The sequence below is a fragment of the Schistosoma haematobium genome, chromosome ZW, assembly GCF_000699445.3.
Source record: "Schistosoma haematobium chromosome ZW, whole genome shotgun sequence".
Classification (NCBI taxonomy): domain Eukaryota; kingdom Metazoa; phylum Platyhelminthes; class Trematoda; order Strigeidida; family Schistosomatidae; genus Schistosoma; species Schistosoma haematobium.
Window position 1 is genome coordinate 27,621,377 of NC_067195.1, and position 15,686 is coordinate 27,637,062.

Sequence of the window (15,686 nt, forward strand, 5' to 3'; positions counted from 1 at the left end):
ATGCTCACTCTTGAGTGTTTTCTTATATTTTTTATTCATATTAAATATATTGTGTTTCCTCTAGCTTGAGTTTGTTCTCCACCATATATCTGTGATTGTTGCGACGCGATGAGTTGGTGTAGACAGTGATGTGACTTCCACGTAAGATCTTATAGATTAGGCAGTTATATCATGACAAATCTACAATTTTAGGATTAAGTATATTATTAGGGCAGTACTAATAACGAAGCAGACCATAATTCTACAGCCTTGCCATTCTTCCAAAATGCGTTGTTCTAAGTCTTTTGTCAGATACCACCGACGTTTCACCGTGATTGTTGATTATCAGGTGAAGTAGAGCCATCGTATGGCTTGCGTTTTTCTTGTGTATCGGAGGAAAGTCAACATGATTAGGGTCTCTTTCTGAATACTCGTCTTCTTGTGAGTGTGTGTGTAAACCTCTCCATGTGCACACTTTTGCGATATAACGCGCTGTCGTCCTGTTAAACGTGAAGTTATTCTTCGTGACTCCTTCTGCTGCAGATTTTATTGAATTTATGAATCTAGATGATATAGTTACGATACACTTTTGTCGTAATTTTTGATTTTCTCAGTTTGACACTGAGTTTCTATGATGCTCATCAATTGTAGTAATGTAAGGTTACGTCGGCTGTCGTATTTATTCATTCCCACTCCCTTTTAATGTGTTCCTCAGACTGACTGGACTCGTGGGTTTTTTATTGTGAATCGAAGCATAATTTTAGAACTCAAAACTCTCATTATCGTAATTAAGCTTGTGGTTTTCATTACTCTTGTCGATATTTTTAATATAGTTAAATACTACTTTGTGAACAAACTTCATATTGTCTGTCCTGAGATGACAGGTTACTACTCCTACACTAATAGAAACATTTGATTTCTGAAGCCGGTAAGTTTCTTGTATCTAACTAGTGTAATTCTACTCTGAGTCTGTTTGACAATAAATTGGTAGGTGACTAGGTGGTAAGATTTGTTAAGGTAATATGACAATTAGAAATATTTGAATTATAGTACGAACTAAGAATTCCAGAAATAATGCAATTGGATCAAGAAGTACTTGATAATTACGAACGAATGCACTGTATTTGGAATTCGAAATCAAGCATTCAACAAGTACAAATGAATCATTAATTCATTCTAACACCACATCCGCCACAGCTTAAATTGAAGTCTAAGTGTCTGTAATAATTATACGTCTTCTTCTTAAGTTCAACCTGTGTCTGTCCGACAGTGTATTGGATAAAGACTCTGTATTATCTAGAACGTAATCATTAGCATTAGAATTAACAACCGAAATTGGAACAGACTCACTTGGTTCCTGGAAGTGTATTTGGTCAACATGTCGTGTCAGTGTACTTAAGTCATTGATATCTAAAATTCGCACCATATATTTTACGACATTCTTCGGCACAATCCCTCTGGATAGTTGAAGATCACTTCCACGATAATATGTAACTTCAGCAAACTTCAAAGATCCCATATTCCACCGAAGAACTCTTCCTTTTAATAGCTTTGATGGAGCCCCTTTCGTCACAGAATATCTAGCATTTTTATATCGCAGTAGAAAAGTATCTACTCCCCTCTCCAGCCCATTAAATGTTGAGGCGGCAATAGAATCAATAGGAGTTTCCAATGTCTTGACAACATTTTCTTCCTGACCATTAGAACAAGGATTTCTGGGAGCAGTAAACAGATGTGTACACCCCATACCATTCAAACAGGCAGTGACTGCATCTGCAACAAAATGAGAACCATTATCAGTCACTAACACCATGGGAACCCGTTCGCGACTAAGCACCTTTTTTAATGCTTGGATTGTGAAGCCAGAATTTGGTGAAGTTGTGAAAAAGAATTCAAGCCACTTTGAAAAAGAATCAATGACTACAAGTGCATAGTATTTGCTAAGAAACGGACCAAAATAGTCTGCATAAATTCTCTGCCAGGCCCCAGACGATACTGGCCACGGAGTATACTTCGAATGCTGATTTTTCGACTTGTGACAGTTCTCACAATTGTTTGCATTTAGCTCTGGCCATCAACATGTGAGCCTTGCCAAGGACTTCATTTTCTCAACACCTAAGTGTTCACTATAAAGATCTTCAATGACAGACTTACGCAGTGAAAAAGGAATAACTACATGGTCAGTTAAACACACAATATCATCAGGAGTAGTGAATAACTCATCTTGGTTCGAGAAATAGACAGGAAACCTACTTTTCAGATTAGCATTCCAACCCTTCCGTATAGCATCCAAGGTATCTACGAGTTTCTCTAATGAGATCTGGATGTCTCCCTTGTAAAGGTTGCGCTAACAAACAGTCTGAAGCTTTGACAGGTCTATCTTGTAGTGATTGTTGAGAAATGTAGTCAACGTGTTGAATTTGTTTGGCACTCCTGTGCTGAACCGTATAGCCACAGGCACTCAAGGCAATACTCCATCGTTGAACCATAGCAACTGAGGAACGTGCTAAAGGTTTTCCCGGAGGATGAATAAACTTTGAAGCTTCATGTTCAGCAAAAATAGTGAATTTCTTTTCGAATAAATATTTATGAAGTCTTTTAACAGCCCGAAACTAGATACACAAAATGAACATGTATCTGATTCACTGTGATATTCTTCTCAATTAAAAGACGCAATGAAGCAATAAGTCTCTGGTCATGAACTACTTTATCAGAATCATGAACAATGAGATCATCTTGATAAACTTCAACACCTTCAAGATCACTAACTACTTTATTCATAATTTCCTGAAATATGGCTAGAGAACAACTTAGACCAAATGGAAGGAAATTGTATTTGAACAGACCAAAAGGAGTGTTAATTGTCGTCAAAATAGATGAAGATTCATCTAAAGGGATTTGAAGATTAGCATCTTTTAGGTCAGCTTTCGAGAACACTTTAGAACCATGAAGTCGATTTAGAATATCTTCAGCTTCTACCGTCGTGCACGTTTGCTTCAACAAATGGGAGTTCAATATTAATCTATTGTCTTGCCGTCCGACTTCAGTGGCTTAACAATAAGAATACCCCATGCTGAAGACTGAATTGGTTCAATTATGCCTTTCGCACACAAATCGTCCAATGTCTTATGTACTGCTTCTCGAAGACCATAAGGAGTTATTCGTCTTTTAAGAAAAACTGGATCACTTTGTGCTTGAGGCTCTATAGGGTGAATTTTCATACCTCCACTGCACTTAGCACACATGGCTATCAAATCTTTAAGCAAGGCATCGAAAATGTTCTTTAGAAACTAGGAAAGACAACTCCAATTTAAGCCTTTTCAAACTTCTTGAACCCATTATTGACCGTCCTGTTTCGCTAACTAAAAATTCACAAGGTATGTATGAAGAATTATCATCTCTTATTAGCAATTCACAACATCCTCGTATGGGCAGTCTGTGTCCAGTAATCCCCAATATCGATACTTCAGTGGGTCGTACAACAACGTTAGGATCTAAAGATTTCAAGTTTTTGAATGAAATAATGGGCTCTATGCTGCCTGTGTCCAGAATAAAGTCATGAAATGAACCAAGCGATGTGTATAACTGCTTTTGAATATGAGCATTACCTTTCAAAATGGTAGAAAAAGATTAATGGTCATTAGGAACAACTGAATTTTTAGGATTTAAATTGCAAGATTCAGTACTACTTGAGGCAAAATAAACAATAGCTTTGCATACTGACTGAATGTGTCCTATCTTACCGCATTTAAAACATTTAGCGTTACGAATTGCACATGAATTACGAGAATGAAATTTGCCACAGGATAGACATTTACCAAACTTCATCTCACCTTTGTGATTTGCTTTGTAATTCCTCGTTGAAACACCTTTCATATTTACAAGAGAATAGGAATCACTATTAGACGAACAGAAGTTTGCTTGGCCCTGAGGTTGTATTTCATCATGACGACTAAGCAAAGTATTAGAAATTTTCATCGACTGGATATCTAGTTCGTTCACTGCTTCGTAGTTAATACATGTAGTTCTAGCATGTTGAAAGGAATGGTTCGACATTCTTAACAGCTCTTTCCAGATCCGAAATGTTAATTCCTGCAATTAAGCGATCTCTCAGTTGCACATAAAGTTGATTACCGAAATTACATTTGGCAGCTTGCTACTCCAATTTGAGGATGAATTCCCTAAACCTTTGATCATTCTGACGAATCATCTTATGATATTCCGCCCTTTCACGGCATTCAAAACTGGCGCACTTTACATGATTTAATATTAGTTCCTTAAGAGTTACATATGGAACTGAGATAGGCTTTTCTGGATATGCCACGGTTTTTAATAAGCTGTACGTTTCTTTTCCGATGAATGTCAGGAAATGTGACAAAATTTTACCACACTTAACATCTTTCTTGGTCATGCTCCAGATTTCAAACCTTTTCAACTAATCATCGAAAGCTTCAGAAGTTTATTATTATTATTAATAATGGCTTTATTCAATATTATAGTTTTGGTACAGTATAGAAGTTGAGTGAACATCTAACTGTTCCATCACTGGCTCTATCGCAACGCCAATATGATAATTAGGACTATTTAAATTATGGTAAGAACTAAGAATTCCGGAAATAACGGGTAGTTGAACTAGCCGCAGCGGTTGATATTAATTCCAAAACTCCCTGGTTTAAAACTAAAAATCACTACAAGCGAATTCTAGTTGGATTGTGGCAATTCAACTTCGTCACTCAGACGGCCCATATAGCTACACATGAAATGGAATGGCATCCGCCGACGTAATTAACAGTAGAAATTTTGCAGTCACAAGTGGTGACAACGTCAATGTCATGAACAACTGTAATGGAGCTACTGCCAAAGGTCGTCGCGTCTTACAGACCATTCGTCTTCAATTCCACCATTTACATGAATAAATACTTAACGCATTATAAGTTTCGTTTGAGAGACGGTATCTGAATTCCGGGATTAACGTAGCAAGTAATTCTTTCAAATGTAAAACGCATATACTTCGGAGTATTTTAAAAGGTCGCACCTTCCCAAAATTCGGCAAGTCATCCGTCCAAAATGTGTCCATAAGTAGTAATTCTAATGCCGCAATAACAGTTAATCGATGACGATAGGATATGAAAGTGTGCTTGAATTACAGGTCGTAATTTATGGGTTCTGGGCTGACTAGATATCATAGGAGTCATGCTTCACGGTGTATCCAAACGTGATTTAGAGAGGATACTTGACCTACCGCCTTTAGTTAAATGTGTTCATTAAAACCTAATAAGATCAGCATCAGTGTCAAAGCTTCACCACTATTTGTTGCGAGGGTTTATTATCCTGTACGGATTCAAATTCTGAGAAATAATAAGATGGAGAGTTTCTTTTACCTTCCTGATTAGAACACCCTAAGGTGTCTCAACCTGTTTCCAGTGTCTGATTGCACCTTACTTGGTGTTTTATTACTGGTTACTGTATTCTGAACCCCAACTTTGGTATTAATATGTCCACTGTTTTCCTTCTATCGCTGACCAGTCATCTGAAATGATATCCTCAGAGTTCGAAAACTGGAGTCAAATAGCTCGAGTGTGGATAGTGTTGGCAAATTTTGTTAAGCAATTCAGTAATCCTTACGTAATCTTTCTTGTAATAACCGGTCATGTTCAGGCGACACAATGAAAGGCTATATTCGCTAGTGCTTGATATTTTAACAAGTTAATTTCATCGAAGCATGTAAATGCTATTAAGGCTTGTTAATGAATCATCGTAGCTAATAACAAATATAGATAACCAGTTATTAATATTGATTGAGTTAGTAATATATGTTTACTAATCAATATTACATTACGACAATACATGTGGGCCTCAATCAAAGGACTGATAGAACAATGAACAAACATAAGTAAAAATCGATCGACAAAGTTGGAGTGAAAATGAGATTTAATAGGAGGCTGTGTTTCTTTAGTCGGTCTCACCGATGTAGACTCATGGTCTAGTTCGTATTAAGTACTAATGGAATAATAGGCCTAATCCAAATATCGTAGATTTGTCGTGATTTAAAAACCTAAAATATAAGATATAACATAGAAGTAACATCACTATCTATTCTGACTCGTCGTATCGTAACAATCAGCATTATGTTTGGAGTTTCTAATGAACACATTTGGGCTGGAGATAGAACAATACATTCATTGTAAATTGACAAGGTTAGTCAAGTATACTTCATGTAGGTGCTGAAGACATTGTTTAGAATGACAATGGATGCTGTGCAACTAAGCCATTTGGGTAGGAAAACTCAGAGTCACTAATAGCGTTCATCTGGGGTACAAATTTTACTCATTATATTAATGGTGATGCTTTCTTGGAATTCTTCCAAAAACGGTGTTAAACCGAATGAAGGATTCAGTACATGTTCAACTTCTAGACAAACATGCTGGATTTTGTAAGGATCGACTATGCACCGGCCAAATGGCGACACAATCAATCGAATGAAACTCATCACTACGCACCAACTTACTTAAATATGGAAAAACATTCGACAGAGTGGATAGGAGGACCTCATGGGACGTTCCTCGACACTATGATCTATCTGAGAAGACTGCCACAATCGTACGGAATTCTTACAACAGACTGCACTGCAACTTTATGCATTGGGTGCAGTTCAAAAATGTATTCCAAGTGAAGACCAATGACAGACAAAGCTGCTCACTCTCCCCTTTCTCTTTCTTCTGGTGGTTAAGTTGATCATGAAGACCTCCATATCTGAGGGGAAGCACAGAATACAGTGGATAGCTTGGATGCAGATAGACTATTTGAACTTCACAGATGACCTAGCTTCTCTATCCCATTCACAGCAACAAATACAGGTGAAGACAGTCAAAGTAGTGTCAGTCTCCACAGCAGCAGGCCTCAACATTCACATGAGAAAAAGTAATATCCTAAAATATAAAGCGAAGACCAACCAAGTTAAACTTCATGGGGAAGCTCTGGAGGTGGAAACTTTTACGAACCTCAGCAGTATCACTGATAAGCAAGCGGGATGTGATGCAGGCGTTGAGGCACGGACTGACAAAGCAAGACCAACATTCATAAGATTGAAGGACATCTGCAACTCAAAAAACTGTCAGAATTTTCAATAGGAAAATCAAGACAGTACTATTGTACGGAGCTGAAATTTTGAGAACTACTATAACCATCATAAAAAAGTACATATATTTATAAACAGTTGTATACGCAAGACACTCTTGATCAGTTGACGAAAAGTCAACTTCACCTTCGAAATATGTTTGTATGTACGACGTCGTATTAGCTGTGCTTCATCATAAACTCACCTTTCAATAATTAATCTGTTATTATGCCTTATGTTGATGAAATAATGACATTGACAGAATCCCAACGATCTGTAAATGTGCCCACTACCGATAATCATGGTATTCCATAAAGAAAAATCTACAGCCTCTTTATTCAGAAATGTTTTACTCTAACGTCAAAATGTACACAGACAATGAGGTTTAAGCCTTGGACGTTGTCGATACGTAGTGATTCTCTCGAAAATGTGACATCTATGTGGTAAAAACTGCACAAAACCTTGATTATTACCAGAAGATGGCAAAAATGTACTCAGGGTCGTCGCAGATCCCTGAAACAACATAGAGTACAACGAAACAAATCAAGAATGCTAGGCAGCAACAATTTAAGCTATGGTTGACAAAACATGCTCTGGATGCTGTGGATCTACAAGAACTAAATCAACTCACGATAAAATTGAAAATTATTTTCATTTTGAGAGCATATCAAATGTCCAGAAAATTCTCATTCAGTCTTGTGGTAAACAAACAAAAAAATGTACAGTAGCTAAAAGTTTGAGGATAGTTTCAATATTATCCCTAAGTTAATGGAACCAGGAATCTATAATGATAGAACATGAAAGTTTGCTTGAATTACAGGTCGATGTATCGTAGTGTATGGATTCTGAGCTGACTAGATATCATAGGAGATATGCTGCACAGTGTATCCAAAAGTGATTTAGAGAGGATACTTGATCTACCGCCTTTAGTTAAATGTGTCCGGTAAAACTAATATGAACAGAGTAAACATCGAAGGCTTATCAAGCTTCTTGTTTTTGGGATCAATTTACCATCACAGTCTGTCAGCTAGAGCGTACAGTCCATACTTTTCTATCATTAATAAAATAACACTGACCCCGTAATCACTTGTACATTCGTATAATAATATTATGAAAACTCTCTTCTTAATAAGTTAACTGGGTACTATGTTCATTCAGGCTAAACTTTAGTTCATTAACTGTCTTCACACGAACGTATATCAAATGTTGAAGGTTTTTAGTTCAACAGAATTGGAAGATGACATTATTGGAACTCTTTAAGCAGGATGTTGAGATGATAATGATAGGGAGGAGTTAGTAATTTGACTTTAAAACCCATACTAACCTTGTTCAATTTTTATGAAATATTGGTTATGAGAGTTAAGTCAGCTTTCATGTTATGACAATTACAAAATAAGTGTATGACAAGAGACTCCTTCGTAATTCAGATTATTTATCTCGAAGGTTTATGTGCACAACTTCAGACACTTGAAGCATACATGACCGGAGTCAGGTTAATGGGGTCAGATTTAAACAACACTAACGGTAAATAATTAGGTTAGCACTGAGAAAAAGAGGGATCCGTATTGTGATTGAAAACAGACAATAAGAAGCATTACTTCCAGATTTAGTGCTAGTCGACACTTTTCGGTGTGGCGTATCAGTAGATTCGACTTTTCTGTGTCAGAACGTTTAGGGTTTTGCCCGATCGTTTACAATTGCCTAGTATCAAAATAAAGTTATCGAATCGAAAGAGTCAGCTCTAAACAAAAACATAACATTGCTTACTAAATAGATATTTAGGCTGAGAAGGCTTATCAAAAGCGTTCCGATGGTATGCCGATAATTGTTGATTTCAAGAAGGTAAAACTGCCTCACGAAAAACCGAAAGTATCGGGACACATTGTCACTAGAAAATCTGTATGTAGGCAAGATGGTAATTCAGAGAACTGTGGGCAAATGTAATACACGAAAACGCATGAAATTAGTGTGATATATCTAAGCCCAAATTTAGTGAAAATGATTGTTTAATTTTAGTTTAAGTTTTGTTGCATTCGTTATTCAACACTGATAGTGATCATATACCATTTATAAAGTTGAAGCTGTTACAGATCGACTTAACTCGGAATCGCATGGCAAAGCAACATAAAAATCATATTCGTCTCAAACATACACTACTTAACTTAGAAGACTCAATATTCTGAATCAAACTGTTATATTTACGCAAAATTCTTAGTATTTGGATAGAGTTCAGGAAAACATCCAATTAAGATGGTAGATAAAAGCTATAAAAATAGACAGCCGTTGCAAAACTACGAACACCAACAACTAGGGAAATGTAAAATACTGTAAACTTCCACTGACGTTTGATCGAAAGCCGTATTCTAATGAGCACAGTCAAGTTAGGAAAATAAAAGTTACCATAAATCAATGTAATTATCATAAAGTAAGTTTTGGAAGGTAATCAAATTCAAGAACTTACTTCTTGTGAACTCACAACAAATCTGACACTGACAGGTCTAATGAGAACTGGGGAATGAATAATGGAAAAATTATCGCTGAAGGACCCGTTAGTCTTTGGTATTATCGGTAAGGGAAATTCTAAAAAGGTACAAAGGTGTGATCAAGATTAGCGACGTTCGGACCGTCAGGACACCTGAGGTACATTTGTTGCTTAAGTCACTAACGTAAATGATTATCGGCAACAATTGATGCTACAATACAAATGTCAACGAATGAGCTTAGTGGTCCAGTAGTGAAATCATTTTTCCGGTTTATTACTTCAGACCTATTCTGTTGTTCACGTAACTGATCTAATCTGTTGCGTAGTCATTTCCTGTTTTTGTTTTCTCTCTTGGGTAGAGCTGCATACGCCCGTGAGAGGATGATGCTGAAGGGAGTTAATTGGAAACTTAGTTAGGAATACAGTCATTACTATTTATTATTAAAAAGGAGGTCATTTTTCTTGGCTTATCAACATTTAGGCCACTGTTGTGACATACAGGTTAGGCATAATGGTAAAATCTGATTGGTGGTTATAGATATTTATGTGATGCACTAACATTGTGAATATGGGTTCAATCAATACTTGTATTGAACAAAGTTTAACATATGCATATGAATTTGGTGGGTAACTGCCCTATATATATATATATATATATATATATATATATATATATATAAAGCATATAACGCGAACAACTTGAGACATTTGCCAACTTTAGGGGAATTTACTAACTGTATAACAGGTATCAGAAGAATAACCAATAAAAAAGCAAGCAATAATGAAACCTCTCTCTTTTAATACAACGCTATTTTCATGAAAAAAGTAATATATATCTCACAGGTACATGTATCTTTATTTAAAGTTAGGAAAAACACTCATAAATTCGTGTATAATTGTAACGACAATGAATGTATTAAATTACTTTACGTCAGCAGATAGTTATTGCTGCTATTTTCGGTGATGCTGTTGATGTACAATTGGGCAGCTACTATTGACTGAAGTAATAACAGATGATTCTTTATAATTTTTAAGTGTCTGTACGTCTGCATGCATCGCACAGCTCATATTTGAAGATGACGACGAAGACGACGAGGAGGAACATATTCGAGAAGTTAACAAACAAGATGAAGATAAGTTGGTGTGGAAAGTTGTAGTAATAGGTTTTGTGAAGATTAGATTCTGTTTGTCTTTATAATGATAAGTTGCATGAGCATAAATTTCAGGGTAACTTGCAAAGTCTGTGAATGAAGTTATGGATGGGATGGCTGGTGCACAAAATCTAGAAGTCTGTAAAAAAGTATTATTAATACCACTATAATCATGATTTACTGAAGCAGAGTGGATAAGTATGTTACCGCGTGTATTTGTCGAGGTATTAGTAAACAATTGACCTATATTGCATGTTGGCAACAGAGATGACATCTAGAAATAATAAGAATCAATTTTATGGAAGTATTTCTCTCATCAATAATATGATCACAATATAGAAAATTAATTACTGGTTCCTTGCCTACAAACATATTTTGGTGCGTGAATCTCTAAATTTCAATCTGTATTGGTTTGTGCTTATCCCTAATACGTATGTGTCGAAGGCTACTCATTATTTTATAATTCTGTTTGCATAACGGATACATGTCTTTGTATTTTTTCACGTGAGAATCCATGCATCGAACAAATAAATATATTGTAAAAGAGTTCAGATCCCTTAATATGTGCCTGGCATATGTACTTCACTTCACTGAATTCCTAAGTCAAAATATAACGTTGAGTGAAGTATATTCCATAATTACAGATTTATAAAGAATTAAATGAACTCTTAAAAACTAAATTCAGCTTAGTTTCACAACTTTGCTGGTAAAAAATTGTCAATTGTACGTGTGATGCATTATGTGTTTGTATCAATTGAATACAGTTGGCGGACTAGTTTGCCGAAAGCATGGTGAGTCCTTGTAATATTTGCTATCTCTGTCATTCAGGCTCCTGTCTCCGTTAAAGATGTAGATGGACACATATACGTCAAAGCCTTGGCGCAGTTTCTGAAGAAGTAAGATGCATAACATTCCTTGATTGCACTGTAGAACCGGTAAGGTAAGGCTACCTGATTGGACGGACGTGGTGAAACTATCATCAGCCAACCAGTTAGCACCATATAACCCTGACTGGTTTTATATTCGATGTGCCGCTATCCTTCGGCATTTATACATCAGGCCCACTGGCTTGACAGGCTTAAGCAAAGCATTCTCTAGGAAGAAGCGCAATGGCGTCAAACCATCCCATCGTTCCCTGGCACATTGCTCAGTTATAAGGAAAGCCATTCAACAAATGGAGGCACTCGGAATGTGTCAGAAACGTGAAAATGGGTAAGCTGAACTTTTGTCATACATGTGATCTTGAAATGAAATAAACCATCGTGAGGTTAGAGGAATAAATAAACACCTCCAGTTCAATTTATTCAACTGGCATTAAGGGTATTGAACAGTATATCGTCCTAATTGCTTCTGTTGCTGTATGTGCGGTAGCACCGGTCATGTAAATTTTTAAGCATAGCAGTCCCAGTGGTACATTTTAAAGAAAAATGGCGCTGACTAGATTGTACCCGTGATAGTCTTGATAACATCCTCATGTAAATTTGAAATACTTGTCAATATATGTGCTTTAGCTAGCTTCAGCATTTGTGTAGGCGTCTATCTTTTAACACTGCAAGGACGCGATGTGAAAACAGGCAATTTTTATGTACTAGAAATGCGTGGTCCTGATGAACTCGGTTATATTGAATAGGCGATTTTCAATTAGGTTTTCGACTTGCAAGATTTTGAATCCACGAGCCTGTCGAAATAACTACTGCGTAATCTGCTTCGGTAAAATGAGTTTTTTCTGTAAGTTGATATACTTTTGTGCTTCCTGTTTTTTCAATTGATTAAACCCTGATTGATTAACATTAGGAATAACTCTTCAAACACTTTAATTTCAGCGGGAGATCTCTTACATCGACTGGAAGGCGCGATTTGGACCGCCTGGCATATCAAATTCTTAAGGAGCGTCATTAATCCATGAAATATAATGTTATGGTTTAATAGTGTTTTCTTTATGACGCGTCGTATAAGACAATATCAATGTATATGTCGCTGGATGATCTTTTTTCAACATTACAGTTGTGCTTACATAGTAGGTTAGCTTAAACACCGCAAAATGTTGCCCGTTATTCAGATATCGTGCAGCAAATTAATCAGTTTGTGCAAAGTGAGCTGGATATAACGCTCGGTCAACCTGCATTCGGGAATAAAACACGTGCTTTACGTAATTCCCCAGTTTTATTCATTCGTCATTACGTCTAGGAGAATGTGTTTTTTAAGCTGTTGTAAAAAGTTTGTTAAGTGGTATGCAAGATGGTACGACAAGTTGATTCGTTGTAATCCGAATTCGGTCCAGTCGATACGCTCGACTACTTCACTCCCTATCATTAGTTCGGGTGTCAATGCAACCCAATCCTGAAGCAACGTTTTGCATTTCGAGGGAGAGAATCGCATCCCGAACATGCTTGCATTGTTGCTTAGAGTGGTCAGAAGACTCTGTATTTTGTCAGCGTCTTTACCAAATAGAACTATGTCATCAGCATATTCTAAGTCAACAAGTGAATCTCCTGGTAGAAGTTCAACCCCTGGAAATCTAGACGAGGAAGGTGTCATCTCTAAAAGTACGTCGACGACAAAGTTGAACAAGAAAGGAGAGAGTGGACAGCCCTGACGAACACCACTTGAGGTAATCAATTCTGATGACAGTTCGCTATAAGCTCTCACTCGACCAGTTGTGTTCGAGTAGAGAGCCTTTACAAGGTTAATATACTTCTTTGGTACTCCTTTCAATGACAAACACTGCCATAGAACCTCACGATCAACAGAGTCGAATGCCGCCTTAAGGTCGAGAAATACTACGATTGTGGGGCGTCTGAATGTGTGTCTGTGTTCTAGAACCTGACGTAGTGTGAATATCTGGTCTATACAACCACGTCCAGGTCGGAAACCGGCCTGGTTTTCTCTAATCTGCTCTTCACGAGCTTTGATTAGGCATCGAAGTATTATTGAGGCTAATATTTTAGACACTATATTAGTCATCTGATTCCTCTGTGATTGTCATAAGAGGACTTTTGCCCTTCTTTATGGACTGTCACAATCAGTGATGGAGACCAGTCAGATGGGATTACGTCCAGTCCCCAAATTCTACCTAAGACCTCAGTCAATCTCGCTGCTAATACTGGACCGCCATCCTTAAAAATCTCAGGGGTACCATTCTATCTTGTCATTTGCGAAATAGTTACGTTCCTATTCAGTGGCGTTATGGTTTGGGAACTTTTTGAGTGAATAAAGGTGTCCGAAAAAACAGTAAGCTGGGTTGTAATAGGAGAAATCACAACACTACTTCATTGATGTAGATCGTCTGCAAGCTGTTGATAACACGTTTATTGCCTAACAGTTAGGTTGCTTATCATAGCATATGACCTATATGAAGTGAGTAAAACAAGAGGCCTATACGTCGAAGGACATGGTTCATTTCTACAGCCTGGTTTCCCATTCTGCCTTTACACCCCAAACTGGAGACTTTTGCAGAAGTAGTATGAATTGTTGTTTGTCAGAAAACGGCAGTGGGGCGTAGCTGATGTTTTGCCTAAACAAACGGGGCCAGGGTAAATGTATAGGGAGTTTTGATACAGAAAGTAGCTACCTTAAGGCAAAAAGCCATAGTCTGAGCTGCGGGATGGATTTTCAATACGAAGGTACTGAGTAGTTCGCACTTTTGACCGACACTGATCGATATTGACTTTGTATTAACTAAAGACACTAAACATTAACGGTAGATCGTGATGGATGTAGACCTTCTCTGGAGTAATGAAGCTTGAAATGATGTGCCAGAACAGTGATGATCAAGTTACACCTAAATTACGTAAATGACTGGCGAGACCTCACCATGCACATTTGGTTGCAGTCAATTTTGTCGACTGGTCCATGTCTACAGTTTCAAAATCCCACTTGTCACGTCCACACACATTCACTAATATAAAGCTGGAATCTGACACGGTCCGTTGAGAAATATTTGGACACAAGATCTAACGTGCTTCAAATACCATCTGCGTCAGACTAGTTCTAAATTCCCTACTTAGTGTGGTGTGATGTCGGTTAAATTCAGAAGATATGAGTGTTTTTATACTTTCAACCGAGCGTGCTTCATTTGTACTTGTTGACTGTACTGGACAGTCCAGGATGTCGGGCTTGTATTTGCGAACCGTCGACTCTACAGTGTTGTAATTTGAACGACAGCGTATACCGCTTAGTAAAGATAATACGATGTTCAGGATAAAATCTAGCCGTTCTCACTAGAAGCCTATAGAACCCAACGATTATCTTCCTATTTCAAATTTCTTGTTCGTAGTTACGTGCTTTTAGTGTTTAGGAACAGAAGGCAGTAATTAACTGGTTTATAACATTTCCTGTGTCTAGTGTTTATCATGTAACCTATAAAGTCTTTAGAAGACAATTTCAAGTGTGAGAATATAGTCTGAATGCTACATTTCCAAGTGTCGACGATCAGGTTTAGTAAGATGGCATATTAAGTACGCGTCCTATGAAACACATGTAGTCGGCCAAAATGTTTTCTTAATTGTCCATTTGAAGCGTACGAGTCGAATGAGTCACGTCTGGCAGGCGTGCTTTCATTGATAAACGTATTGCACACAACTACGCTTACCGCAAATAAGCTAACGACCTGAGGATTTTCAAATTGGTTTTCTAGCTCTAGTGCTTGTACTGATGCTGCCTATGATGATAGGGTTAGTTTTGTTTGATTAACATATAAAAAGTCTATGTGCATAGTGAAGTCGTCTTTTATATACAGCAAGGCTTTACGCAAATAAGAATGATGGATGCAGCAAACAAATTGAAAGGGTTAGAAGTGTATAGGAATTTGAATTCAAAAGGCTTTCGTTGACTGTGTGTATAAGTTCATATAGGCGTATCGTGACTGCGCACTAGACTGCAATTCTTGATATAACGCACTAGCATCTAGTAAAAAAAGAGAAAGTAGTTCAACGCTTATATAAAGTGATATGACGGT

The 15,686-nt window shown here is 37.2% G+C and overlaps 2 protein-coding genes across 3 annotated transcripts in view; both read right to left on the minus strand.

Annotated features, from left to right (window-relative positions):
* Positions 1–10,265: 10,265 nt before the first annotated feature.
* Positions 10,266–11,130, minus strand: MS3_00001123 (uncharacterized protein). The gene has a single exon (XM_051208629.1). The coding sequence runs from the start codon at positions 11,001–11,003 to the stop codon at positions 10,530–10,532; it is 474 nt and encodes a 157-aa protein (XP_051070913.1). The 5' UTR covers positions 11,004–11,130; the 3' UTR covers positions 10,266–10,529.
* A 4,308-nt stretch (positions 11,131–15,438) lies between these two features.
* The window catches only part of MS3_00003169 (uncharacterized protein), a 38,911-nt gene continuing 38,663 nt past the window's right edge, over positions 15,439–15,686 (minus strand). For both annotated transcript variants that reach the window (XM_051210891.1, XM_051210890.1), the window contains exon 16: positions 15,439–15,634. In XM_051210891.1, the coding sequence (XP_051070915.1) occupies positions 15,543–15,634 (92 nt within the window). In that variant the 3' untranslated portion in view covers positions 15,439–15,542. The remainder of the gene's footprint in view (positions 15,635–15,686) is intronic.